This window comes from Vipera ursinii (genome assembly GCF_947247035.1).
Source record: "Vipera ursinii genome assembly, chromosome: 13".
Classification (NCBI taxonomy): domain Eukaryota; kingdom Metazoa; phylum Chordata; class Lepidosauria; order Squamata; family Viperidae; genus Vipera; species Vipera ursinii.
In genome coordinates, this window is record NC_139526.1 from 12371053 (window position 1) to 12398751 (window position 27699).

A 27699-nucleotide genomic window follows, 5' to 3' on the forward strand; every position below is an offset into this window, starting at 1 on the left:
GCATGGCTGGCTCAGGAATTCTGGGAGTTCAAGTCCATGAGTCATAAAGCGGCCTAGGCCAGGAGTAGGCCACCTTGGCTCTTTCATGACTCGTGGACTTCAACTCCCAGAATTCCTGAGCCAGCCTGGCTCAGCTTGGAAACCTCTCCCTTTCCCCTCAGCATGGCTGGCTCAGGAATTCTGGGAGTTGAAGTCCATGAATCATAAAAGAGCCAAGGTTGCCTACCCCATCATAGACCATGTTTCTCAACTTTGGCAGCTTTAAGGCATGGTGGACTTAAACTCCCAGAATTGAGAAATGCTGCCATAGACATTTTCAACATGATTGGCTCTTGCAGTCTCTGTTAATAACTATGGAAAGGGCAGTTAATCTCAGATCAAAGACTTGGATAGTAACTGTGAATGCAGAGTTGAGTAAATCTGTCTAATCAGTAGAATTACTGTTGCAGTAATTTCTAAGGGGATCTTGTCTTCAAGATGTTCGTGGTATCAACCCATTGATTTCTCAAGAAAGCACATACCCATGTCTCTAAATCTTAAGTTTCTGTTTCCGCTCTTCGGAGGAAGTGCTGGAAGTCAGTGCTAACTATATTCTGCTACAATGGTTAACAGACGTACACACATACACTCCTACTTCATTCTGCTTGTTGATTAGACCAGATCCAGATGATTGAAAATGTAATAATAATGTATTATGTGAGTTAACATGAGTAATTCAGGTGTCTTGATACCAATATCTTGTAGGTATCCACTGTTTCATGTATGGACAACGGCCAAGAACTCTGGCGGATAATATGAAGCAAGCTGCAGTTTCAAACCTTTTCTTCACTATTTAACGTGTACAAATTCAGGCAGTTGTGTGGGTGCAGTAACCCATATAGAGACACATGGATTCTAGGGTTTATCCATAATCATCTGTGATCTATTATTATTAACATGCCTCACAGTTCATTGTGAAATGGCAAACGAGGAACCTGTTGGTGCTCCAAAAGAATTAGAATCAAAAGAAATTGGCCTCAATAAGTAAGCTGACAGGCTAGATTTATGTCACTGAAGGGTGGAATAGAATAGAATAGAAAAGAATATTGGAACGGAATTAGAATAAGAATAGAATAGAATAAAATAGAATATTGGAATGGAATTAGAATAAGAATAGAATAGAATAAAATAGAATATTGGAATAGAATTAGAATAGAATATTGGAACGTAATGGAATTAGAATAAGAATAGAATAGAAGCTGGAAGGGATCTTGGAGGTCTTCTAGTCCAGCTCCCTGCTCCAGCAGGAGAACCTATATAAACTCAGACAGGTGATTGTCCAGTCTCTTCTTAAAAACCTCCAGTGATGGAGCGCCCACGATTTCTGGTGGCAAGCTGTTCCACTGGTTAATTGTCACTATCAGGAAGTTTCTCCTTAATTCCAGGTTGCTTCCCTCTTTGGTCAGCTTCCAACCATTGTTTCTCGTCCTTCCCTCGGGTGCTCTGGTGAACAACCTTTTGGAACTTTCAACATTTTCTACTCCTTATTGCAAACGTCCTGAACAATACAAACTCATTTTGAACGCTTAGTAGGGGAATGCTATTGAGGAGCGGTCCTTTCGTTACTGTCTCTTTAAGAAGTGCGGTGGGCGGGGCGAAGGGCGGCCTTGCGCGCCAGTTTTGACCAGTCGCGCAGAGAGAGAGAGAGAGAGAGAGCGCTAATTCATCAGAGCGGTGATAGAGAGCGGGGAGCTAGAGCGGCGCTCCATTCTTAACTTCCTGTCACGAGGGAACAATGCCTCGTGTCTCTAGGGAGGAGGAGGCAGAGAAAGGAGAAATCCTAGAGCGCCCTCTGTTTTCTTCCGGGGAGGGGGCGCGTTGGAAGGACTCGGGTCGGCGTCGTTAAGTAAGTGACAACTCAAAATTTTATTTCCGTAGGAAGTAAAACCCCTCTGGATAGAAATGGACGCCTTCTGGGATATTATATTCTCTCACTGGCAGGGCTAGCTTGTGTCTGCGTTCAGACGCTCGGGGGGGTTGGTAAAAAGACCAATGTCGGGTTCACACGTGACTCGCAGTGCATGAAGCCCTCAAGGCTAGAGCGCGGGCTGGGTTGCCTTAAACTAGCCAGTCCAATGAGGCGGGGGGCGTACCAATGCAATAGATTTGTATGCGTTATAAACTTATTGCCATTATTATAAGCCTATGTTTTCCTTCCCCAAATACCAACCACAGGTGGGTGAATAAATGATGTATTCTATATGTGTGTGTTTGTGTCCGGGTACATATGTTCAGTTAACGCTAATTAATATAATAGTAAATGGCTATAATGTATGTGCTAAACGATAGACGTAAACGGTATCAGTTGGTCAATACATATTCTCCTTACTAATGTATATATTCAAAATAACATATCACAGTAAATGGCTATAATGTATGTGCTAAATGATAGACATAAATGGTATCAGTTGGTCAATACATATCATTCTTACTAATGTATATATTAAAAATAACATATATTCATTTCTCGCTGGTTCGCTTCCCTAACCATGGATAAAATTTATCAATAAATGATGCATTCTGAAGCTCTTTCGTTGTCTTAATACAGGGGTCTTCAAACTTGGCCCTTTGATGACTTGTGGACTTCAACTCCCAGAATTCCTCAGCCAGACATGCTGGGAGTTGAAGTTCACACATGCCTGGCTGGGGAATTCTGGGAGTTGAAGTCCACAAGTCATCAAAGGGCCAGGTTTGAAGACCCCCCTGTCTTAATTGTACAGAAGGAGTTTCTGTTTTTCTTAGAGAACAGTAAAGAGAGACTATTAAATGGTTAGTTTGAAAGTGTGTTGTTGCTGGGGTCGGGTGGATTATCATTTTATTATTTCTATTCTTGTTATTTTTATTCTTTCTATAGAGTGTTTTTATATCTGTGTAAGCCGCCTTGAGTGGCCATGTGTGAGTAGGCGGCAATATCAATTTTCTACATAAATAAAAGAGTGTCCACTTATCCTCTTCTGAACGGTTTATCAAACTTTTCTGGGATGTTTTTTTCCCCAGAAGCAACCAGGAGAAAATGGATCCTAACTTGCATGATGTTCGTCATACGGTTAAAGAAGCAATTGGCATCCTGTGTTCTTCCAGAGATAGTGCCCAGATCCAAAAGACTTTGTGGACAATCGGGAAGTATCTGGATCAATCTGAAAATCCGCCCTCCATAAAACAGAAGGAAGAATTTGCCAGCCATCATTTTACTGCATTTGTTCAGTGTCTGCTCAGCAACCTGAGTCCTGCTTGGCCGGAACAGTTTCCATCAGAGGAAGCCAAAGAACTGTGGGCTAGCTTTTTCATGGATGGACCAGCAGATCAATCTTTTGTGGTTCTACTAGATGCTATAATTTCTGCAGAGTAAGTACACTCTTTCTCTATAATCATTGCTTCAAAAGCTGCCTTCTTCCCCTGGAGGGCTAGCCGAATAAAAGTTGACAATAAGTTGTACCTCTCCCTGCAGGCCGAGTTTTCGTCTGAATAAAGCAGTTGACACCCTAGAGCACTTCTTACAGAAATCGAGACTCTCTGCTTTAATATGGGAAATCTGCAAGCAACAGACAGAAACGGCCTCCCCAGTTCTGCGTGAAACAGTTCTCAGCAAAGTTGTATGTTTACCTGATCACTTAGGGAACAAACTCCAGGGAGACAACCGACCACTCTTCTACCCTCAGAATTATTTTCCATTGCTTGGCACAGAAATTGTCCTGGTGATGGAAAGAATTTCTGGTTCACTGCGAGGTAAGAGACAGCATTGGCTGACAAATTAAGGGCTAGGCTTTTCAACCTTTTCACCCATTGTACCACTTTTAGGATATGGCAACATCCGAGTACCACCAGTCGCCTAGCAAAGTGTCAAAATCTTGGATGACCAAAAAAAAGAGGAAAAAAGTGATGAAGTACAGGTAGTCCTCGACTTACAACAGTTCGCTTAGTGACTGTTTGAAGTTACAATGGCACTGAAAAAAGTGCCCCCCAAGCCACAGCCGAGCAAGGCACCTGCCTGCCCGCCCGGTGGCGCTCTTCCTCCTGTCTGAGGTTTTCATTGTGAGCATTTCTGTTGAGGATTGGCAGCGGGGGTTGGGTGGGTGGGGTGTTTGGTTTCCCCCCCCCCCCCATCTGCTGGGTGGTTGCAGCAGGTTTTGGTCACTTCACATGACTGGGACACTGTGACTGTCATAAATATGAATCAGTTGCCAAGCATCTGAATGTAAATCACAAGAGCCTGGAGATGCTGCAACATTCCAGCTGATCGGCGCTTCTTCTGGGCTCAGCAGAAGCGCCGGGATCAGCACCGAGCTCCAGCTGGACCCTGGCATTGATCCTGGTGCTTCCGCTCAGCCCTGCAGCTCCAGCCGTCTCTCGCTCAGGCTTGTGCGGTGCTGCCACCGGTTCAGCTCATTCCCCTCCCCCGCTATCACTTTTCTAGGATGGTCACGTACCACCTGCCAGGTGCCAATGTACCACAGGTGGTACCCCGTACCACTGGTCAAAAAGCCCTCTAGGGGATGGCTAGGCAAAAACTGTGCTGTGAATTGCTGAAAGAGCGGGACGGATGGATGGGCAAAAGCAAGGATGCATGAGTGAATGTGTGAACAAAAAGAAATACAGTTATAGGAGAAAATGATTTTTTTTAAAACAGTAAGGTGTTTTTCTTCTAAGAGAATTCATATAAACAATTCTGTATGCTGCTGTTGAAAATAGAACTTACTCCAAAGTCCACGAGTGGGCAAATTTTGATCTCCCAGATATAAACTCCCACAAGAAATAATGGCAGTTCAGGCTGTCATTACCTAGACCAGCGTCTTTCAACCTTGGCAGCTTTAAGATAGGTGGATTTCAGCTCCCAGAATTCCCCAGCCAGCATGCCCACCAGAGTTCTGGGAGTTGAAGTCCACACATCTTAAAAGTTGCTAAGGTTGAGAATCACTGACTTTGAGAATGTTTCTGTTTTTTTTTTAATCTTCAAATGTGTTTTGGCCGGCTTGGAGAAAGTTAAAGCAGATTAAGCAGAGTACTGATTAAGAGAAGGATTTGGGGACAGACAGCCCTTCGCGATCTGACCAGTCCCTTCATTGTTGTCCTTTTATGTATTTCCAGATGGCTTGAATTGTTCAATCTCCTTTGTATCTCAAGTGCTGGGAAAGGTCTGTGTGCACGGAAGACAAAGTGAGTACATAAAACTATCCATGCGATATTGTACTTTTTCTCCTGCTGAGGTGGAACGAAACACGTAAGTGTCATCCACAAGCTCTGTTTTTCTCTCCAAAATGTTAACCGGTTTAAGATTGAGGATTTGAACTAAGCTAAAACGTAAGAAGTCACATAAATATGCAGCAGATTCTCATGGAAAGGAAGAGAGACGGCGCCATTTCCTTGTAGTCTGTGGTGCAAATGAAAAAATGTCTCGTGGAGCGTGATGGCTCACCTGGTTAGGATGCTGGGTGGGAGGTTAGCAAGCTCATGTTCAAGACCTGCTGTGCGATGGGTGAGCTCCCATCATTTGCTCCAGCTCCTTGATGGGGACGTGAAAGGAGCCCTCAACGGGCATCCCCAGGCAACAGTGATGTCACCAGTTAATCCTTTCAACCCAGAAGCCCTTTTAAACAGTGCCTCTAACACGAACGGGATGGGAACAGAAATACCAAGGCACACTGGGTTGCTTTTTAACTGGTTGTTGTTGTTGTTAGCTGCGAAGTCGTGTCCGACTCATCGCGACCCTATGGACAACGTTCCTTCAGGCCTTCCTGTCCTCTACCATCTTCTGGAGTCCATTTAAGCTCACGCCTACTGCTTCAGGGACTCCGTCCAGCCACCTCATTCTCTGTCATCCCCTTCTTCTCTTGCCCTCAACCTTTCCCAGCATTGGGCTCTTCTCCAGTGAGTCCTTCCTTCTCATTAGGTGGCCAAAGGATTTGAGTTTTAGCTTCAGGATCTGGCCTTCTAAAGAGCAGTCAAGGTTGATCTCCTCTAGGACTGACCGGTTGGATCGCCTTGCAGTCCAAGGGAGTCTTCTCCAGCACCATAGTTCAAAGGCCTCGATTCTTTGGCGCTCAGCCTTTTTTATGGTCCAACTTTCACTGCCATACATTGCAACTGGGAAGACCATAGCCTTGACTATACGCACTTTTGTTGGAAGGGTGATGTCTCTGCTTTTTAGTGTGCTGTCTAGATTTGCCATTGCTTTCCTCCCAAGGAGCAAGTGTCTTTTAATTTCTTGGCTACAGTCCCCATCTGCGGTGATCTTGGAGCCCAGGAAAACAAAATCTGTCACTACCTCCATTTCTTCCCCATCTATTTGCCCATCTATTTTGACTGGACAACTTGCTTAAAGCCGGCCTTCCGAAAAGGAGCAAGGACGGCTTGTTTTATTGGCCCCGTCGGCGATGCAGGTCTGCTTTTCCCAATCTCAAAAGAGTGCATGATTTTGCTGTTTCTTAACGCAGAAGAAATCTTGAATGTCTTGGTGCCTCACCTGACTGGTCGTACTCAGTCTGATTGCATCTGGCAGAGAATCTGTTGGCGACTGTTTGAGAGCGTGCCGGATCGCTGGATGGAAGCAGTAGTCTGTGGCTTGGTCCAGGCAGTCCCAGGGTAAGAGTTTGTGGGAGAAGGCGGTGCCCTGATGCGTGAACCTTTCTCCTTTTTGTTGTTGTTGTTGTTGCAGCAGCATCTGGACCTACTGTGTTTCCCTGAAAATAAAACCGGGTCTTATATTAATTTTTAGCTCCAAAAGACACATTAGGGCTGATTTTCCAGTTAGGGCTTATTTTCAGGGAAATACGAAACTAAATGCATCCGTCTGGCCGACGATCTTAACTGGGGCTTATTTTGGGGGTGGCGCTTATATTACGAGCATCCTGAAAAATCAGACTAGGGCTTATTTTCCGGCTGGGTCTTATTTTCGGGGAAATACGGTAGCAACCATCAAGAGACAGTTCTGCATCCAAGTTAAAATTAGACATGGGGCAATAAAAAAGGTAAAGGTTCCCCCGCATATGCGTGCTAGTCGTTTCCAACTCTAGGGGCTGGTGCTCATCTCCGTTTCAAAGCCGAAGAGCCAGCGCTTGTCCAAGGACGTCTCCGTGGTCATGTGGCCGGCATGACTAGACGCCAAAGGCACACGGAACGCTGTTACCTTCCCACCGTAGTGGTCCCTATTTTTCTACTTGCATTTTTACGTGCTTTCGAACTGCTAGGTTGGCAGAAGCTGGGACGAGTAACAGGCGCTCACTCTGTTACACGGCACTCGGGATTCAACCCGCCAAACTGCCGATCTTCTGATCGACAAGCTCAGCCTCCTAACCCACTGAGCCACTGCGTCACTTAAGTTAAAATTAGACAGGGGGCAATACTGTGTCTGAAAGCCGGTTTGGTTGAACGGTGAAGGTGCTGGCTTAGAAACCAGGAGACTGTGAGTTTTTAAGAAGAGACTGGGCAGCCATTTGTCTGAAATGGTATAGGGTTTCCTGCCTGAGCAGGGGGTTGGACTAGATGACCTCCAAGGTCCCTTCCAACTTCACTATGATTATGATTGTGTGTATCAGTTCACATATTACGCCAAGGAAAACCCCAGTCATCTGGAAGCTTCCTACTGGAACGTGCGTCATGGAAAGACAGTAAGATGTTTGTTTTACGTGAGATAAGATTTGCCTTGATCATTTTCCAATCATTCTGGAAGAGGTTCTTACGTTCTTAACGGTACTGCGCACTTTCTAAAATCTTTCTTGGCGGGTGAGGCACAGAACACAGAAGCGATAAAAAGAGCCTAGCGTTGACGTAACCGAATTTGATCACGGCGTGTCTGCCTTGCTAGGCCTGCTGTGTTGTCGCGATTGCTGGGGAATTTGGTGGTGAAAAACAAGAAGGCCCAGTTTGTGATTACGCAAAAAATGTTGCTGCTTCAGTACAGCTTTCCGGTGAGTCTCTCAGTGGGGGGAATTAAGGAGGTGGGTGAGATGGGATGGAGTTGCCCAAGACTGGGGTCTTCTTCCTTTCCCAACAAAAAAAATATTAAAACGTGACAGTCAAGTTTACCATCCCATTATGAAGTGAGCGCTCGGTCACCAGATTTAGTTCCCTGATCAGAAGTCTCTGTGATACAGGTAGTCCTCAACTTACGGCCACATTTGGGACTAATTCAGTGAATTGTGCCTGATTTTACAACCTTGACTTTTTCCCCCCCCCATTGCTGTTAAATGAATCTCTGCGTTAAGAGAATCGCACGGTCATTAAGCAAATCCAGCTTCCCCCATTGGCTTTGCTTGTCTGAAGCCAGCTGGGAAGATCTTTGCCAAGCTGCCAAATTTTAATCACGTGACCATGGGAATGCTGTGCCAGGTCATAAATCACTTTTCCAGTGCCGTTGCAACTTCAACAGTCACTAAATGAGTGGTAAGTTGAGGATTACTTCTAATTGTTGCTTCCGTGCACCTTCAACTCTGCTAGCAGTGCTTTGATTGCTTAATTTGACAGTGTGTGAACTCTCTTGATTTTATTCCAGACCAAGGTGCTGCAGACTCTCCTCGGCTACCTCGCCCTGGACACCACACGGCGTTCCTTACTGACTAAAGTAAGCGTTATATGAATGGATGGGTTCATCGGTGGCCCTGCTACACCCGGAAGGTGGTTGGGTGAAGCAATCCTTGTGGTCACTTCAAGGTCTACAGCAGGGGTAGGCAACCTCGGTTCTTTTATGACTCGTGGACTTCAACTCCCAGAATTCCTGAGCCAGCTTGGAAACCTCTCCCTTTCCCCTCAGCACAGCTGGCTGAGGAATTTTGGGAGTTGAAGTGCACAAATCATAAAGTGGCCTAGGCCTAGGCCGGGGGGGGGGGTAGGCAACCTTGGCTCTTTTATGACTCGTGGACTTCAACTCCCAGAATTCCTGAACCAGCCACGCTGAGGGGAAAAAGAGGTTTCCAAGCTGAGCCTTGCTGGCTCAGGAATCCTGTGAGTTGAAGTCCATGAGTCATAAAAGAGCCGAGGTTGCCTAGCCCTGGTCCAGCCCCTTTCCTTCTTCACTACGCTGGCTTTTCAAGGCTCCCCCCCTTCCTACACCTAAATACATTTTTATAAATTGGTAGATCACTCCTTCCCCCATTAAGAACCACCCTGTAAAGGTAGGCTCGGCTGACAGAACAGGAGTGACCCAAGGTTGATTGTGGTGGCCTTGAATCTGGGCTTCCGTGGGGCCAGTCCAGCCTCTTCAGCAGGAATCTTCAGGCCCAAAGTGATGAGGGGGGAGGAGAAGGGAGGGGACAGACTGGAAAGCCCACTCCAACCTGATGCTGAGCTTCTGGTGCAGATTCTGAGAGAGCTGCTGGAGACCTGGAGTAGCAGCAGCGCCGTGAAACACTCCTCAGCCGAGCAGCAGCTGTACATTAGCAAGGCCATCCTCCTCTGTCTCTCTCACCTGAAAGAAGACGACGTGGCAGCCAACCGACAAGGTAAAAAGGAAGGGCCAGAAGATGACTTTGGAGAGAGGATGGGCCAGAACTGGCTCCTTTCTCTGCTCTTCAGGGCTTCGGCTTCCTTAATTAGAGCCATCGGCAGCCCATCCTTCTCAATCCCCTCCCCAGCTTCTTTAGCCAAAGTGCGAGTAGGAGGCATTAAGGAATGGGTGGGGAGAAGGTCTCAAAAGCAAGCAGCCGGTGGGAGATGCTGAAACTCGTGCTCAGATCCAAAGGTGCTTTTTTTTTTCAGGAGGCAACTGTCGAGTTTCCGACGATGTATGGGCTTTTCAAGTGACTCTTGAGGCATGGTTTACCTTAAAAGTCCTTTATTTAGCCTAATACACCGGCAAATGCTTGCTCGAAGGAAGCTGGAATCTGAAATCTCTGCCCCCCCCCTTGCACAATATATTAAAACACAATTCTCCACCTTTCTAATTTTGTCATTCATCATATTCTCCAATTAATTTGAAGAATCAGTTTCCCTCCCGTTGGAAAACCCCCGCCAAGGTCTTATCTTCTCTAGTTAGAGATGGCCTTGAAAGGTGCAATCCGACTGGTCCCCCCTCCCAACCTTAAACTCAATCTCTTAAAGCAATGCACACGTTTAACATAAGAAATGGCTGCTTCTTCATCTCTGGTCAAGCAAGAACATTCGATGTGAGCAGCGTTGACAGCAACTGGACTTTCTGGTTTTCCTCTGAAGATGTTTCGCTTCTCTTCCAAGAAGCTTCTTCAGCTCTGACCGGATGGTGGGGAATTGAAGGATTTATACTCCTTGCAGACAGCTGCTCATTGGCCTTCTTTTAGAGAGTCATTGAGGCCACTTGGAGGTTTACCTGTGTCCTCAGGGTCACCTGAATGGGTCTGGAGCCTTCTTGGCTGCAGGGGATGTTTTTCTGCCCTGGGTCCCTTCTCTGTTGAAGACAGGCGTAGGCTGTTGGTGATGGGTCTGTGTTGTCTGCGTCACAAACTGAAGCACAAATGGTTCCTGTAGTCTGCAGTGTTTTCTGGAAATCCGTTCATACTCTTTCACCATTCGAAAGGCACAGCTCACAACCTTGGTGGAGCAGTGGGCTAATGCCTCCTTAAGTAACACCAGCTGCCTGCAATTAGTGCAGGTTGGAGTCCCACCAGGCTCAAGGTTGACTCAGCCTTCCATCCTTCCCAGGTAGGTAAAATGAGGACCCAGATTGTTGGGGGCAATTAAGCTGACTTTGTAATAATGCCGCTTGGGGGTGTGTGTGAAAGCCCTAATAAGCAGGCATATACATAGAATGAAGGCTATTGCTAAGCTTGTAAGCCGCCCTGAGTCTTCGGTGAAGGGCGGGATATAAATGGAATTAAAATAAATGGAATTAAATAATTAAATAATGTCTGTGGAGATGCTCAGATGTTTTATGGAGACGTTGATCTGGCCTGATCAAGGGAGCGCCTTGCGTTTCAGGATGAACTTTCTCCATTGCTTCTGGCTTGCCTTTCCAGAGCTACTGACCAGCCTGATGGAGGGAATGAAGTGCCACCTGGACAGTAATTTGCCCCGGATCCGTCGGATGGGCATGGCCGTAGCGGAAGGTGTCAGCGCCCGGATAACGCCGGAAGGGCCCGCCTTGGCGTTTCAGGCAAGCGGCTCGAACGATTTCGCCGTTCGGCTTTGTTGCAAAAACAGCACGCTTAAAGAAAGCCTAATCTTAAATGTGTGTGGGAAGGAAAAGGGCTTCTAGATCTTTCCACGGACGTTGTTGAGAGGTTTCTGGCTGGGTCGGAGGCCCTGAGAAGTTGCGAGTCAGCTGTGAACCGGGGCTGTGTGCTGTCTCCTGACCAAAATCAAAAACCTGCCTTCCGCTTCTAAACGAACGACAGCTCCCTGTTGTATCTGAAGTTGGGAAACTGATTTCTTAGGTTAGGCCAGGATCGGACTGTGGCAGGGGAGATAACCCTCGATTAAAACCAGGGCTTTTTTTTTTCAAAACAACTTGAGAAACGGCCAGTTTATTGATGGCTGAAGACCCCTGTTCCCATTTAGAAACGCAGGAAGCTTTGTTAGAGGGAAGTGGTAATCCTCAACTTCCAGCAGTTCACTTAGTGACCATCCAGAGCTACGACGGCATTGTGACCATTTTTCACAGTTAACGACCTGTGCAGCATCTCCGCCGTCGGGTGATCAAAATTCAGACGCTTGGCAACTGACTCGTATTTATGACGGTCGCAGCGTCCCGGGGTCACGTGATCCCCTCTTAGTGACCTTCTGACAAGCAAAGTCAATGCAGGAAGCCACATTCGCTTAAAACGACCGGGTTGCTAACTTAACAGCAGCCGTGATTCATTTAACAACCGAGGTTAAGAAAGGTGGTCAAACGGGGCACCGAGTCATTAAAGAGCCAAGGTTGCCTACCCCTGGTTTAGTGACTGTTCAAAGCTACACCGACACTGCAAACAGTTACTTATGACCAGTTTTCACACGCCCGTTGCAGCATCCCCACAGTCACGTGGTCAAAATTCAAGACGCTTGCCAGTCGACTCATATTTATGACGATTGCGGTGTCCCGGTGGGTCACGTGATCCCCTTTTGCGACCTCCTGACAAGCAGAGTCAACGGGGGAAGCCAGATCCACTTAACAGCCGTTTTGGCCAATTTAACAGCTGCAGCGATTCATTTAACGAGGTTGTAAAATGGGACAAAATTCGCTTGGCAACTGTCTTGCTTAGCAGCAGAACTTTTGGGCCTAAATGGTGGTCGAGGACTCCCTGTAACATTTCCCACCGGTTTGAAAACCCAGTTTGGGTTTTGACTGCTGGGTTTCAGCGGTCGGCTCCCTCTAGAAGCTGTGAGCTCGACTTTGTGTCTCTTCATTGTATTGCAACCACAGTTGCCTAAATGTGGATGGCCTGGGGAAGGAGGTCAGCGTGTTTTTATCGTCCCCTTAGCAGCCTTGCAAGGCAGAGAAAGTTAACAAGGAATTTGGGAGCTTATTCTTGGGAGCAGCAGGATGTAATTCTGCACTGTGGCTGATCTGAGCTGGCAGGCCGTCAGAACGTATTATAACAGGCCTGAGGTTAAAATAAGAATAATAAGAATAATAATAATCTTTCAGCTGTATGCTCAGCAGCTGCTTTGTGCAATGAAGCATCAGATCAAGCCCATCTTCCTTCCTAAATTAGGACTTGTGCTGGTCCTTTTTCCAGACACTAACCCGGATGCTAATCTCCTTCACAAAAATGTGATTTGTTAACGTGTTCATCGTTTCAGTATGAAGAAGATGATGAGATTAAAGAGCTGAAATCCTTGCTAACTCAGAGGCTGGAAGAGACGTCAGACTCTGAGCCCCCAAACACTGGGTAAGGTTTAGCTTAATTTTGGGGGGGCAGTGGGGGGTTTTCAGATGATGTTTTCTTATCCTGGTGACTTTGGCTTAGCAGGAGTAAAAGTTCCCTATTGTCAACCTGAGTCCTGATGACTTCTGGGAGTTGTCCCTAGAGTTACTTAGTGGAGATATAGAAGTGGCATGGTGCCACTGCCTTCTGAGATCCTTTTTGGACTCCTAGTCTTGATTGGGGATTTCCTTTTTGTCTCCCATCCACATAGTCACCAAGCCTAACCCTGCTTAGCTTCCGAACCCAGAAATAGCCTAAACCAGGGCTCTTCCAACTTGACCCCTTTTGTGACTTGCGGACTTCAACTCCCAGAATTCCTCAGCCAGGCACGAGGAATTCTGAGAGCTGAAGTCCGCAAGTCATAAAAGGGTCAAGTTGGAAGATCCCCTGGCCTAAGCTAATAAGCCATGCTGCGTTGGGAAGTGCTTTGCGCAGAAGAAAAGCAGTTTTAAACGGCCACGTGTGTGTTGTGTTGCTTCCCCAAATTTAAGGACCCTTTCAGCGGTAAACTCCCACTTCTAACTCGCCATGTCAGACCAGTTGCCTGTCCCGTGCATGTCTTTGTAGTGCCCGGTGAAGATCTGGCATTTTAGAAGAACACTTTTGCATTCTTGAATAGTATTTTGGGGCCAGTTTATTTTGAAGATACGTATTGGAGCTGTGATCGCCGTCATCTGCCAGGAACATCCCTATTAAAGTAGTGGCATTTAAGAGATGATAGAGAAAGGGACGCGTTGGCTCAGTGGGTTAGGATGCTGAGCTTGTCGATCAGAAGGTCAGCAGTTTGGCAGGTCGAATCCCGAGTGCCGCGTAGCAGAGTGAGCGCCTGTTACTTGTCCCAGATTCTGCCAACCTAGCAGTTCGAAAGCACGTAAAAAATGCAAGTAGAAAAATAGGGACCGCTACGGTGGGAAGGTAACAGCGCTCCGTGCACCTTTGGCGTCTAGTCATGCCAGCCACATGACCATGGAGACGTCCTCGGACAAGCGCCGGCTCTTCGGCTTTGAAACAGAGATGAGCACCGGCCCCTAGAGTCGGAAACGACTAGCACGCATGTGCGGGGGAACCTTTACCTTTACCTTTTAGAGAAAACCAAGCATTTAGTTGGTTTGGGACTAGAGGGCCCAACCCAGCCAGAAAAAGTCTGTGAAAGTCAAAACCAAGGTCAGAATCAGCTACACCACCCTCTTGAACGGTCTTACGACGTCTTGGAACCTCTTAAAAGCATAACCAGCCACCACGTGAACAGAAGTCTAAGCTCAAGCATGCAAAGATAGGCGGCGCCTATACCTGTTAAACAAAAGAACGAAAAAATTTAAAATTGCAGTCCTATTTTTTCCCCCCTGTTACAGGGAGAGCAGACCCAACACGACAGCCAGCACAGTCCTACATTCCAGTGTGACCCCACCGGAGCTGGCTGCATCTGAAGACCCAGAAAAAGGAGTTGATTCAGAGCTGGATAGGTAAGCTAAAAACGATACACAGAGTCCTCCCACTTATGGCCACGATTCAGCCCGAAATTTCCATCGCTCAGCAAGGCAGCTGTTAAGTGACTCAGGCCCCATTTTACAAGCTTTTTTTGTGGGGGGGGGCGCAGTTGTTAAGTGGATCACAGAGTCATTAAGGGAATCCGGCTTCCCCCGTTGACTTTGCTTTGCTGGGAAGCTTACAGCTGGTGATCGCACGATCTCGGGATGCTGCAACTGTCGTAAGTACATGCCAGTTGCCAAGCACCTGAATTTTGATCGCAACCGTCGTCGTGTGAAAGTTTGAAAACCCGGTCGTAAGTCACTTTTTCCAGTGCCGTCGTTAACTCAGAACAGCTGCTAAGCAAATGGTTGTTAAGTCAAGGCCTCTACTGCTGAGAAACAACAGGGCTCCAGTGCTGCCTGTGGGTGAATTGAGACACAGCGATGAATATTCTTTCCCGGGTTTCTTTTGTAGCGATGACGACCTCGTCCCTTACGACATGTCACAGGATCAAGAGCTGAAGAAAACACGAGCGCCCACCTACATCAGGGACTGTTTTGAAAGTAAGAGAAGAAGAAAGAATGGGAGGCCCCAATGGTCCTTTTCTCCAGAGAATCGTTATCTCTGTTCCATTTCCGGGCTGAAATTTGGGGAAACGGACTGATTTACAACTTGCTGGGTTTGTCGTCGTCACCGGAATAAACCGATCTGCGTAGTCAGACACTGCACTTAAAACATAAAAAAAGTGGGTGGGCACACTGCCTTCCAGATTAGGGACTTCATTTCCCAGAATTCCCCATCCAGAGCTGGTTAGAATTCTGGGCATCGGAAAGCACTCAAATTGAGGAAGCTGGAGCAGGGAATGTCAGCTCCTTTCCTTGAATCCTATGGATTAGAACAGAATGGAGCTGGAAGGGACCTTGGAGGTCTTCTAGTCCAGCCCCCTGCTCAAGCAGGAGAACCTGTACCATCTCAGACAGGGGACTGTCTAGCCCAGGGGTGTCAAACTCAATTTCATTGAGGGCCGCATCAGCATTGCAGTTGCCGTCAGGGGGCCGGGTGGGCGTGGCCTACTGGGTGGGCGTGGCTAGAATGCATATGGCCTACGCATCAAGGGTGCCTATGGGGGCCTGGGCAGGAGCGGGACAGATCTGAGGGTCTCTGGCAGGAGGAGGGTCTCTGGGCCAGGACCAAGGCAGTGGGGGCCGTTCCCTCACTCTTTCCAGGATGGCTTCGCGGGCCGCATGAAACCACTTCGCGGGCCGGATCCAGCCCCAGGGCCTTGTGTTTGACATGTCTGGTCTAGCCTCTTCTCGAAAATCTCCAGTGACAAGAGCACCCACGATTTCTGGTGGCAAGCTGTTCCACTGGTTGATTGTCCTCACTTTTAGGAAGTTTCTCCTTTATTCCAGGTTGCTTCTCTCTTTGGTCGCTTTCTAACCATCGTTTCTTGTCCTGCCCTCTGGTGCTTTGGTGAATAACGTGACCCCCCTCTTCTTTGGGGCAGCCCCTCAAATCCTGGAACACTGCTATCATGTCTCCCCTATTTCTTCTTTTCTTTAGACTGGCCAAACCCAAGTCCTGCAGCCGTTCTTCGTATGTTTTAGTCTCCAGGCCTTTGATCATCTTCGTTGCTCTTCTCTGATTTTTTTCCAAACTTTTTTGTGATGTGGTGACCAAAATTGGCTGCGGTATTCCAGGTGTGGTCTTACTAGGGTTTTATAAAGCGGCACTAATACTTCGTGTGATCTTGATTCTATGCCTCTGTTTATACGACCCAGGATTGTATTAGCTTTTTTTGGCTGCTGCGGCACACTGCTGGCTCACAGTCAAGACGGGTCTCTCTATTTATGCCAGGGTTTTTCAACCGTAGCAATTCTAAACTGCTGGCTGGGGAATTCTGGGAATTGAAGTCCATGTATCTTAAAGGTTCCCACGGTTGAGAAACACATGATGTAGACGGATCAATAAATTACCTCGTTCCACAGGCTCTTGGCAGCGTAGTAGCTGGTCGTCATCAGCACTTTGCAATTACAAACAAACGCTCGTTTGCTTTTTCGCCTTGCTAATCCTTTTTCAGGGACGCGGTGGCTCAGTGGGTTGGGACGCTGAGCTTGTTGACCAGAAGGTTGGCAGTTTGGCAGGTCGAATCCCAAGTGCCGCGTAACAGAGTGAGCGCCTGTTACTCGTCCCAGCTTCTGCCAACCTAGCAGTTCGAAAGCACGTAAAAATGCAAGTAGAAAAATAGGGACCGCTACGGTGGGAAGGTAACAGCGCTCCTTGCGCCTTTGGCATCTAGTCATGCCGGCCACATGACCACAGAGACGTCCTCGGACAAGCGCTGGCTCTTCGGCTTTGAAACGGAGATGAGCACCGGCCCCTAGAGTTGGAAACGACTAGCACGCATGTGCGGGGGAACCTTTACCTTTACCTTTTTAATCCTTTTTCGGTGCTGCTGAAATTGCAAGCCGGAGGGCGAACTCGTGTGTTACATCCACCCTGTAAGGACAGTAGGAAGTTTATTCTGATAAATTAGCAATTCGTGTTTTTTTTAAATTGGAATTTGGCAGAACCAATTGCCCTTGTAGCTCTTTCTCCGCATTTTCACACGGTCCTCTACTGTTTCTTTAGTTCTGACGGGACCCGAAGATGCGGAAAAATACGAAGCCGCCGTGGGGGTGCTGGAAACTCTGATCCGGAGGGACACAGCCACCGCTCAAGAGGTAAACGCGGCTTGCACTGCCTCACAGTTCAGGTTTGGAATTAGCCAGTTGGGATTGTAAAGCATTAAGGATTTCCTGTGGGGTAGTATTGATTTTATAGCGATAGTTAATAACGTGAAGAGAACCAGTTTGGTGGTGTGGTTAAGACATCAGGCTGGAGACTGGGAAGCTGTGAGTTCTAGTCCCGCTTTAGGCACAAAGCCAGCTGGGTGACCTTAGGCCAGTCAGTCTCTTCCAGCCCTAGGAGGGAAGCAATGGCAAACCACTTCTGATACCTTACTAAAATAATTCCAAGGACTTGTCCTGGCGGCCTATGAGACACAATTGAAGAGAAAAAGCGAGGGGGGTGGGTGGGAATGACAAGAAACAGTATCTTTATAGAAGTTAAGGTAACGTATACAAGTAAAGATAACAATTTTCACCCACTCTTTTAATGAAACCCTTTTGAGGACCTTGACTCACTTAATAAACCATGGCTTATGCAGGTGGAGAAGCAATGTGTAAAGTGAGTCTCCAGGTGCCAAAATGGGAATCGGATTTCCCCCCCCCCTTAGTACTTCATTAACCGTAACTTATTGTTTGGTTCAGCCCAGCAAACTCACCTTACCTACAGGTCATTTCAAACCAACTGAGTTAAAACGTAAGTTTGAGGATTGAGCCAAAGGGTGGTTAAGGTTGAAAAAAAAGTGGGGGGGGGACTCCTTCCTTTCTTTGAAGGAGTCTGAAGTCTGTGTATCTATCTGGAGGATAAATCATAGTTTATCTTTTTGAAGAGCCTTGGTGGAGCAGTGGGCTAATGCCTCCTTAAGTAACACCAGCTGCCTGCAATTAGTGCAGGTTCGCGTCCCACCAGGCTCAAGGTTGACTCAGCCTTCCATCCTTCCCAGGTAGGTAAAATGAGGACCCAGATTGTTGGGGGCAATAAGCTGAGTTTGTAATAATGCCGCTTGGGGTGTGTGTGTGAAAGCCCTAATAAGCAGGCATATACATAGAATGAAGGCTACTGCTAAGCTTGTAAGCCGCCCTGAGTCTTCGGAGAAGGGCGGGATATAAATGGAATAAAAATAAATAAATAAAATAAAAAATGTCTGTGGTTTCTTTGGTTTAAACCCAGGAGAGACAGGCCTATTGTGCTTCTTTGGGAATTTGCGCATGCTCCTTGGTGACCAAAATAATTAATTGCTTTAGAGTAGGCTTCTGAATTTGCCTTGTAGAACGTGAGCGAGGTGATAACGTTGAAAGGAGGGAGTTGCTGGCTTTTTTTTTCTTTCCCAGATTGCAACGTACTCTAGGTTCAGCAAAACGGCGTAAAGTTCTCTTCCGCCACCCAGCACTCGATAGCAAATTCAGGGTTATGAATTTGTAGGGTACCTTTCCTAGTGAATTCAGGGTTGCCTCCTGGATTGTGTTCCCTTTGCACAGATGAGTGTGGAGCTGGCAAAAGTCTTGCTCCACCTGGAAGAGAAGAGCTACATTGACGGGTTCCTAGGGCTTCGGCAAGGCGCCTTGGTGGCCGTTACTGTCGCAGACCCCATCCGAGTAAGTCCTTGTATTGGCTGTTGGGTGAAACGAATCACAACCTTGTAGACAAGGGCCGTTAGTGAGGTTAGCTAAGGAGTTGGGGAAAAGAGTGGAGAATTCCTGGTTTTCTGTGTGGGTTGTGGAAAACTCGGCGAGCTTACTTCACACAAGGACGTTCAGTTCAACATCTGGAGGGGTTCCAGGGTACCTCTTCCTGCACCCCAGAGCAGTAGAAAGTCAGTGCTAGAAGGGCAGAGCTCATTAGTCCTTCTAGGAAGGAGCAAAGACTTCCACGATCTATGACACAAAGCATCTTTATGGTTGCTACTGGAATTCTTTCCCCTCTCTTTTTGTACCCACCTTGCCACTCATGAAAATAAACAAGAGGGAAAGTTGAAAAAGCGGAGAAGTCATGGAAAACATCTGAACAAATGCTTGTCTCCTTGTTTTCTAGGTGGCCAATTACCTAACTTCAGAATTCTACTCCCTGAATTACAGTCTGCGTCAACGTATGGACATCCTGGATGTGGGTGACTCCTGCTGGCAGAAACTGTTTAAGTTGGGAGTTACTTTACATTTCATTTAACTAGAAGGGGGAGTAAAATGTCTCGTGGGAAGATTTGTACCGTGAGGGAACGGTCTACCTATGGAGGTGGCGAGTTCTCAATTTTTGAAGACTGCCAAGAAGAAACTTGATAACTGCCTGCCGGGGATAGTTTGAGTTCAGTCTTTTCTCAACCACGGCAGCTTTTAAGATGCTTGTTGTAGCGATCGTTCCACCTCGTGGCCTCTGGTTTCTCCATCCAGGTGCTGGCTATGTCTGCCCAGGAACTGTCTCGGCCGGCTTCATCTCCCTCCAAGCCAAATCCCAGTCGCCCTAGGATCCACCTCATCTCTCCTAACGCTTCTTCTCCAGACTGGAAGAAAGTGGTGGATGAGAGGATCAGAAGCAAGACGCGGAGGTTTGCAAAGGTGGGCCCTGGAAAATCCACCCAGTTTCAACAAGACCTTTTCCCTTCACCAATCTCTCTTCGGCTTCCCACGGCTGCCCAGGGTGAGCCACTTGGCCCCCGTTCCGCAGGGCCGAAGCCCCTGGAAATGGCACTGGAGTCAAAGGCAACCTATGGGTGGTGCTTATTCGGTTGGAGGATCCACTCTGTTTGTTCTGAAACCCTACCTTGTAGGACATTGTGCTTCTCTCTGCCTCCAACCCATTCCCCACCTGGTGAAATGTAGACCTGGGAGGTGGGGAATCTCAGCAGCTCCGCAGTTTCCCAAGGCAACACATTCCAGAGAAAAAACCCCCGAATAAGAGATTAGATAGTGCCGGACCGAATGGGGGAAGGAGGAAGATGTTTAGGGTAGCCACACCCTAGAACCGTGGTGGCGAACCTATGGCACATGTGCCACAGGTGGCATCCAGAGCCCTGTCTCTGGGCACGCGCGCCTTTGCCCCACTCCTAGGCCTTCATCTGGGTTTTATAAAACCTTTTCGCTTTAGGCCTCCGCCGCCGTGTGCAAAAAAAAAAAAAAAGTTCAATCAATCAATGAATTTCAACTTCTCGCGGGGGAAAAAAAAGATCTCGCAAAGTTGGAATTGATGTCTTGAACATTTTAGTCCCACCCAGTCTGCCGTTACCACCGCGGCCACGCCCACCCAATGGGCCACACCCACTCAATGGCCATACCCACCCGGCACCCGATGATACATAAGTGGGTTTTTGGTTGCAGTTTGGGCACTCGGTCTCTAAAAGGTTCGCAGTCACTGCCCTAGAATCTCAGGATACATCCATTAGGTTAGAAGGCCCTAGCTTTAATCTGCAAGATTCTGTCTTATTTGTTGTTAGCTGCGAAGTCGTGTCCGACCCATCGCGACCCCATGGGCAACGTTCCTCCAGGCCTTCCTGTCCTCTACCATCTTCTGGAGCTCATGCCTACTGCTTCAGTGACTCCATCCAGCCTCCTCATTCTCTGTCGTCCCCTTCTTCTCTTGCCCTCAACCTTTCCCAGCATTAGGCTCTTCTCCAGTGAGTCCTTCCTTCTCATTAGGTGGCCAAAGTATTTGAGTTTCCATTTCAGGATCTGGCCTTCTAGAGAGCAGTCAGGGTTGATCTCCTCTAGGACTGACCGGTTTGATCGCCTGGCAGTCCTAGGGACTCGCAGGAGTCTTCTCCAGCACCATAGTTCAAAGGCCTCAATTCTTTGGCGCTCAGCCTTTCTTATGGTCCAACTTTCACTACCATACATGGCAACTGGGAAGACCATAGCCTTGACTATATGCACTTTTGTTGGCAGGATGATATCTCTGCTTTTTAGTGTGCTGTCTAGATTTGCCATGGCTTTCCTCCCAAGGAGCAAGCGTCTTTTAATTTCTTGTCTTATTAGGTGTAAGCAAATTAAGGCTTGAACTTGACTGGATTTCATTGTGTTATTTTGGGGCTTGGGCCCGACACTGTTTCGGTCACGGTTCCCTTTCATTCAGTAAGTTGGCTAGTCGGATGTCCTCAGCCTTAACACTTCCAAACTAGTGGCAGCTTATTCAGCACTTCCCGGATGGCAAGTTAGCTTGTCTACATCGTGGAATCCAAGTTACTAAGAATCAGGACCCAAAGGATGGCGGTTGATGGAACAGTGGGAATGTTTGATAGTAGTAGGGAAGGAGAAGGCAAGGGGATATGCTGGAGGGAGAATTTGACCCTTTCCTAAGGGTTAGCCCCTGACCTTTTGTAGGGTCCTAAAGACCTGGTTTGGGGCCACCAGAAAGGGCCCTTCTCTCAGTGCCCTTTGCGTATTATTTTCCTTGGCCGCTGCATGTTTTATTGTTTGTACTCAGGATATATATTTGTTTTTATTCTATTTGCTACTGTTCACCACCCAAGAGTAAATTGCTGAGGTGGGCAGCTTTGCAAACGGATTTTTAAAAAAGAAATAGGGGTTTTTCTACCTCTTTCCTGTTTCCCATGCAATATAGGGCATTGACCGAATACAAAACGATCTCTTGCAAGCAAAGAAGGCCTTCCATGGCTCTATTTCGGGAGGGAAAACTCCACATGTCACATTGACAAAGTGTCTCCTGCTGGCCTCGCATCCCACCATTATTCTTTTGTCTGAAACAGGGTCGGTCCCAAGCAGAACAATTGGGCACCCCTAACCAGTTTACTCCAGTTGCTGGCCATTTCTTCTTCCCACTTCTTCGGAACTTTGACAGGTGAGACCCCCTCCTCAATCTTCAGGTCTTTTTGGAAGAGATTTCCTTTTAGGGATGCAGCTGTTTTAATGAGTTGCAGGTCACATACAGTCTAGGGAAGATCTGCAACTGATTTAATGGGCCCCAAGCCAGAACTCTCTCTGTGTGTGTGTGTGTGTGTGTGTGTGTGTGTGTGTGTGCTGCTATTCTGAAGCATTGCACAACCCTTGCAAATCCTACACAAGAAATTGTGTGATTACCATAGCCTATTACCATGCTGGCTCAGGAATTATTTATTTATTTATTTATTTTATTACATTTATATACCGCCCTTTCCCTGAGGACTCAGGGCGGTTTACAGGGAATTAAAAACCAACAATACAAAAGTTAAAACCAATTTTAAAAAGATTAAACTTAACCCTGAATTCTGGGAGTTGAAGTCCACAAGTCACAAAGGGCCCATAGTTCCTCACCTCTGCATTGGGTTGAGCTTCAAACCATTAATCCAAAGTGAATCCCAAGTGGAACTGTTGCCCAGCCCGTGGCTTACTGACCCAATCAAGACGTTTGCTTTCTCTCTGCCTTCCAGGCCTCTGACCACGTTTGACCTTTTGGGGGACGATCATCTGGTGCTAGGTCGACTGCTGCACACGCTGGCGATTCTCATGTATTTTGCTGCCAATGCTGCGGTGAGAAGAACGGGAGAGCTTCCTCGTGGGCTTTGAAAGCCCTTAGGGGCCTCTGTGTCTTGGTTCCGACGGATGCAGTTCTTCAAAGAACCTCGGAGGCATTGTTTACCTTAAGGAGTCTTTAATCAAAAGAGCATGGCTTCCCCACCTACACAGTCCAGCCGAAATCTGGATTCCCCTCCCCTAAAGCCCACAGTATCAAAGCACAGTTCCTCCCTCTAATTAACTGTCATAAATCACATTCTCCAATGAGTTTGCATTGTAAGCTTTCCCTCCTGTTAAACAACCTGCCAAATACTTATCTTCTCTTATTTCAAAACAGCCCTGAGAGACATTCTTCCTGGTCCCCCCAGCATCAACTAATTCTAGCTCTAAAAGTAACACACAAGTTTTAAAGAAGGAAAGCTGCCTTTCCGCATGTTGTCACAGCAAGAACATCTGATGTTAGCAGCGTGGACATCCTGCTTCCTTTGCCATTGGGGGCATGGGAACGGCCTCGTCTTTAGGGCACGTCTAATGTCTGAAATTAGGGACGCGGTGGCTCAGTGGGTTAGGACGCTGAGCTTGTCGATCAGAAGGTTGGCAGTTTGGCAGGTCGAATCCCGAGTGACGCCTAGCAGAGTGAGCGCCTGTTACTCGTCCCAGCTTCTGCCAACCTAGCAGTTCAAAAGCACGTCAAAACGCAAGTAGATAAATAGGGACCGCTACGGTTGGGAAGGCAACAGCGTTCCGTGCGCCTTTGGCATCTAGTCATGCCGGCCACATGACCATGGAGACGTCTTCGGACAAGCACTGGCTCTTCGGCTTTGAAACGGAGATGAGCACCGGCCCCTAGAGTCGGAAACGACTAGCACGCGTGTGCGGGGGAACCTTTACCTTTAATGTCTGAAACCAAGGCCTGAGGTAGATCAGACGTGGCCCGTCCCAACTGCAGGATGATTAAATAGAACTCTCTCCTTCATACTCTATCATTCTTTGGTATTCCCACCTGAGAATGTTCTGATGTCCCAGACTACCTCGGTTTCCATTACCTGCATCTCCTTGAGATTCTTCTCTTTCTTGCTCGCTTTATTCTCTTTACGTGTTTTTTCTTTCCTTCTCTCTTTTTGGCAGGTGACACCTGCAATGGGAAAGGCCTTGCTGGAGTTCGTTTGGGCTCTGCGTTTCCACACCGACACGTGAGTTTTTGCGAACACCTAAATCGGTGTGTCTCGACCTTGAAGATTGGGTGGATCTCAGTTCCTAGAATTCCCCTGGTCAATAGGCAGACCTCTGTCCCTTTTTCGTCTGGAATTTTTGCATAATGGTGCGTCACGTAGGAAAGCCAGCTTCATTGTAACTTGTGGGCACTGCGATCTTTCCTACTTTAAAAAAACACGGGGATTTCGACGCAGAGGTCCAAGAGCTGGGTTCTCTAGAATGCAAAGTAGACATTAAGGAAACTGGTCCGGCGTTCTCAGTAGCCAAACACAATGAGCAGAGCTGCAAAGCAGATTCAGGTCTGTGTGGCCTGTCAGTCGCATAGGACAAGCTTCCTTCCCTGCATGTGTTTACCACTTGTTCCTTCTGCAGATATGTGCGGCACGGCCTTCTGTCTTCAGTCTCCTCCATACTCCTCGGTGTAACTGCTGAGTACCTTCTAGAGGACATGACGGAGGAACTGCTAGAGACTCAAGCCTGGCTGGCAGGTGAGAAGAACCTGGGAAAACAGGCCATTGGGATAGGAGAGTGTTACAAAGTTTTGGGGTCTTCGCCGAAGCTTTCGATAGGGACACCTGATTTGCAGTGCCACTCTGACACAACCGCAAGGGAGAAGTCAAGTGTGATAAGCGGCATCGGCGAAGCCCAACCAAAGTTGTGATGCGTGTGCAAAGGCAGCGGCATCCAAGGAGGAGAAGCCAGAGTTTGAACGGGTTTCTTACAAAAAGTATCTCGGCTAACCTTTTTCTTAATGCTGAAAGTAACGGCGGTCGAAAAGCGAGGTGGAGACAGCAAAAGACACGGCAATTAAACCTCCAGGCGGGAAGGAGATCCGCCTGGGAGAGGAACAATTTGCCAGAATTAGAAGCTCCGCCACCTGGCAGAAGATCGGTAGAGAGGAGATTCAACCAGGAGTTCCAAGGCCATAATATGTAGTGGACGAGACCTCCCTGCAGTGGCTCTGATCTGATGGAGAGGCAGAGTACCTGGGCTTCTCCAACAGAGCACAGCTGAGGCATATGGGCAAGTCTTGGCAGTGGCTAGGTTGCCCAGTTTGGCCCAAAGTTGGGCTACCTTTGCAGTAAATGCAAGCTCGAATGGATAGCGGTTGGCACATCCAGTTAGGCTGTTTTTCTCCTGGCGCTCCCAGAGCGGAAGAGAAAACACCCCACACTGGGAGGGAATGGATGATGGGATCTTCCCTGTGCCCAGAAGGTCACCAAGCACGGGAGGGGGGAGCTGGGTGGGTGGGTGGGCTGGACCACCTCTCACTCCTGAAGGGTGAGATGCCAGGAATTAGCAGGAAGCAAGATGGCTTCCCACGGGGGCCTGGAGCGGAAGCAACGTCCGACACAGCCAGTCCTTTGACCCCCCCCCCCCGCCTGGGGAGCCCATGTCCTGTGCCCTTAAAAGGGAAAAGGCCACCAAGATTCCTCCGTTCCCATGACATGACAGAGAAACTGGCTTTCCTAGTGCCTAGTCAGCAATATCTGAACTGCATCCGAGTTAAAGGAACAAGAGTTGCATTGTGCCAGTCAGGACTCAACGGGGCATTAGATGATCTGGGTGGAACTGTTTGGTCTCGAGCGTGGGGGGAGATTCGTAAATAGGGTCTCCGGCATGGATACGGGGTTGGATTAGAACAGCGGCCTCCCAATCTTTTGGGTACCCCCGGACCGCTTCCGTTGAGGACTTTTTTTCCTGGGGGTGGGTGGGGACCGTGCATGGAAGGGGCTTCACTCGCTTGCACAGCCCAGTTCCCATTCAGTGCCAACTGAAGTTGGAACAAAAAATAAACTTAAGTTTCTCACAGAAGCTTCCAGGCTGCAAGAGAAACGGATAGAGGCAAGAAAAAAAAAAACCCAGAGCAGAGCGAATTTGCCCTTCAGTTGAGGTCCAAGCTGGGTGTCGATCCCTAGCATTGAATATATAAAAATTTGCTTAGCACTTTGGCGTATTGGGGGCACTCGGACTTGTGGATGATGGCCTTTAATGTACGCTTAGCCCCCCCCGTTCTCAAAATCTCCTGCCACTTTAGCAACAGAGCAAGGCTGCGGGAGTGAGTCATGTAGCCAGCCTGACCCGGTGCCGGAGTCGAACGCTCGACTTCTGCGCACAGGATATCCTCACAGTTTTTTTGGGACTTCTTCTCGTCTCATATCCTGATTTCCATTTTGCAAGCCGATCAGGAACAAAGATGCCAGGCTGCACACACACACACACACACACACCAGAGTTGACTCTTGCCCCCAAATCTCCTGTCTTGGCCCGTAACCCAAGATTGAAAGAGCAAGCCGACATCCCCTTGTAGCAATGAAGTAAAGGAGGTGAGGCCGTCTCACGCACATGGGCTGAAGTTTAACCTGAAAAGGGATTTGGGGTTTTTATTTTTGTTTTGTATTTTGTGTAAAGTTTCGGGGAATACACTGTAAAAAGTTTCCACATGTTTCCTCCCTCAAAATTGCAGAAAACTCTCCTCGTTTTTAAGTGTTTACAGTTGTGGGGAAAGGCAGTGGGAACCCAGTTCCCCATATTTTGATCTCTGGGGAAGGGTGGGGTGGGGAGAAAAGAACTGGATTCAGCGCTGTGTAATATGTGGGTTTTTGTTTTGGGTTTTTATATCTTGGTGTATAATTTCCAAGGATTATTTATGCCCCGTCATACAAAGGAGCGCATATGTCTTTTCATAACTGGAGAAATTGTGCTGAGGTTGTGAATGGCTGTTTGGAGCTTCTTATTGCAGACTTACTTTATTTAAAGTAAATAAAAATTTTAAAAGGCATCTCTGGGCGATGAAAAGTAGAAGTCCACCATTCACCTCTCATATGTCTTACAAGGGAATCTTTGAAGGAGATGGCAAATATGAAATATAAATAAATCAATCTTCATGGAAGGATGCCAGAATCAATATACCAACTAATATTTTGCATGTGTGTGTGTGTGTGTGTGTGTATGTATATATGTATATGTGTGTGTGTGTGTGTTTGTGTATATATATATATATATATATATATGAGAGAACCAACAACCAGAACTTTTGTATATTTTTGATTAAAACCATGTTTCCGAAAAACAGAACATCCTCAATATTTACTCAGCCATGTGGCTTGGGAGAATAGTGGTGGTGGTGGTGGTAGGGGAAATAGAAATTTTTTGATCTCAGTGCCAAGAATGTACGGTTGTAAGTGGAAGAACACGCTGTAATAAAAGTTGCTAAATAAAATGCAGTCTAAAAGGAAGAATACCCTTTTCGTATCCAGCTTAGCTTCCGTTTATTGTTCCTCAGCATGACAGTTGAACTAATGCTTTACAGGAATTTCCTCAAGTCCCGTTTTTCACTCTTCTCTTTTTTTAAAAAAAAAAACTTTTTTTTTACTAGATGTCGTGGAAAAGGACCCAGATGGGGACTGCAGACATTTAGCGCTGCAGAATCTGCTACTGATGGAAAACCTGAAGAAAAAAATAACTTGAAACGGATCCTCTGGAGTACAGGACAGTTTGATCCTAAAGATGCTGTCTAAACAGCTGGTGCCTGCAAATGTCCCCAGGCCTTTAGGAGAAAAGGACCACGGGCACCCAGCTGGAAGGCAGAGACAGCTGGACTTCGTGTGGCACCTACCACCTATGGATGCTTTTGCTAACGGACATGTATTTGGCCCTGGTTATTTATTGCCTTGGCCAATTTACTGAAAGTCTAAAGCCAAGTTTTAGAACTGCTGGACATTTTCCCAAAGGGGGGGGGAACACACACACACACACTTGCTCATTACGTCTGAATCCTGTTCCCTAGGAACGGGTCACGGTGCTCTGCTTCCCGATGCTCTTCTTAAGAATAACAGTTGGTGATGCCTTTCCTGGGTGTTGACGTAGGGAAGCGGCACAGTGTATTTCCCAAGCCAAATAAAGGGGAAAGGTTTATTAAAGGCCACGCTGAGCTGGGGCAGGCTTTTGTTTTTTTAATCGAGGGTCCATTTTGCACAAGGGGCTCTGCGGTCAAAGAAAGTTGGATCCTCTTGACAAATTCCCTCGTCTTTAACATTGAAGCCTTTTAGGACGGG

The 27699-nt window shown here is 47.4% G+C and overlaps 1 protein-coding gene across 2 annotated transcripts; it reads left to right on the forward strand.

The window, feature by feature from the left end:
- Positions 1–1848: 1848 nt before the first annotated feature.
- Positions 1849–27584, forward strand: TELO2 (telomere maintenance 2). Of its 2 annotated transcripts, none has more exons than XM_083372771.1 (21): positions 1849–1885; positions 3037–3384; positions 3488–3765; positions 5125–5193; positions 6471–6618; positions 7841–7943; positions 8528–8596; positions 9332–9473; positions 10962–11098; positions 12727–12815; positions 14204–14314; positions 14796–14884; positions 16953–17044; positions 18467–18583; positions 19020–19091; positions 19373–19537; positions 21682–21773; positions 22342–22441; positions 23555–23619; positions 24014–24129; positions 27021–27584. In XM_083372771.1, the coding sequence occupies exons 2-21, from the start codon at positions 3053–3055 to the stop codon at positions 27110–27112; spliced, it is 2478 nt and encodes an 825-aa protein (XP_083228897.1). In that variant the 5' UTR covers positions 1849–1885; positions 3037–3052; the 3' UTR covers positions 27113–27584. The 2 variants fall into 2 exon arrangements, with proteins under 2 accessions (XP_083228897.1, XP_083228896.1); XM_083372770.1 differs by lacking the exon at positions 1849–1885 and adding an exon at positions 2041–2214.
- The last annotated feature ends 115 nt before the right edge of the window (positions 27585–27699 follow it).

Coding starts and splice junctions, on each gene's coding strand:
- TELO2 (XM_083372770.1), top strand. CDS start 2,150: ATGCGTTATAAACTTATTGCCATTATTATAAGCCTATGTTTTCCTTCC. Junction 9,474..10,961: donor CGTGGCAGCCAACCGACAAG/GTAAAAAGGAAG, acceptor TTGCCTTTCCAG/AGCTACTGACCAGCCTGATG. Junction 19,538..21,681: donor AGACGCGGAGGTTTGCAAAG/GTGGGCCCTGGA, acceptor TGTCTGAAACAG/GGTCGGTCCCAAGCAGAACA.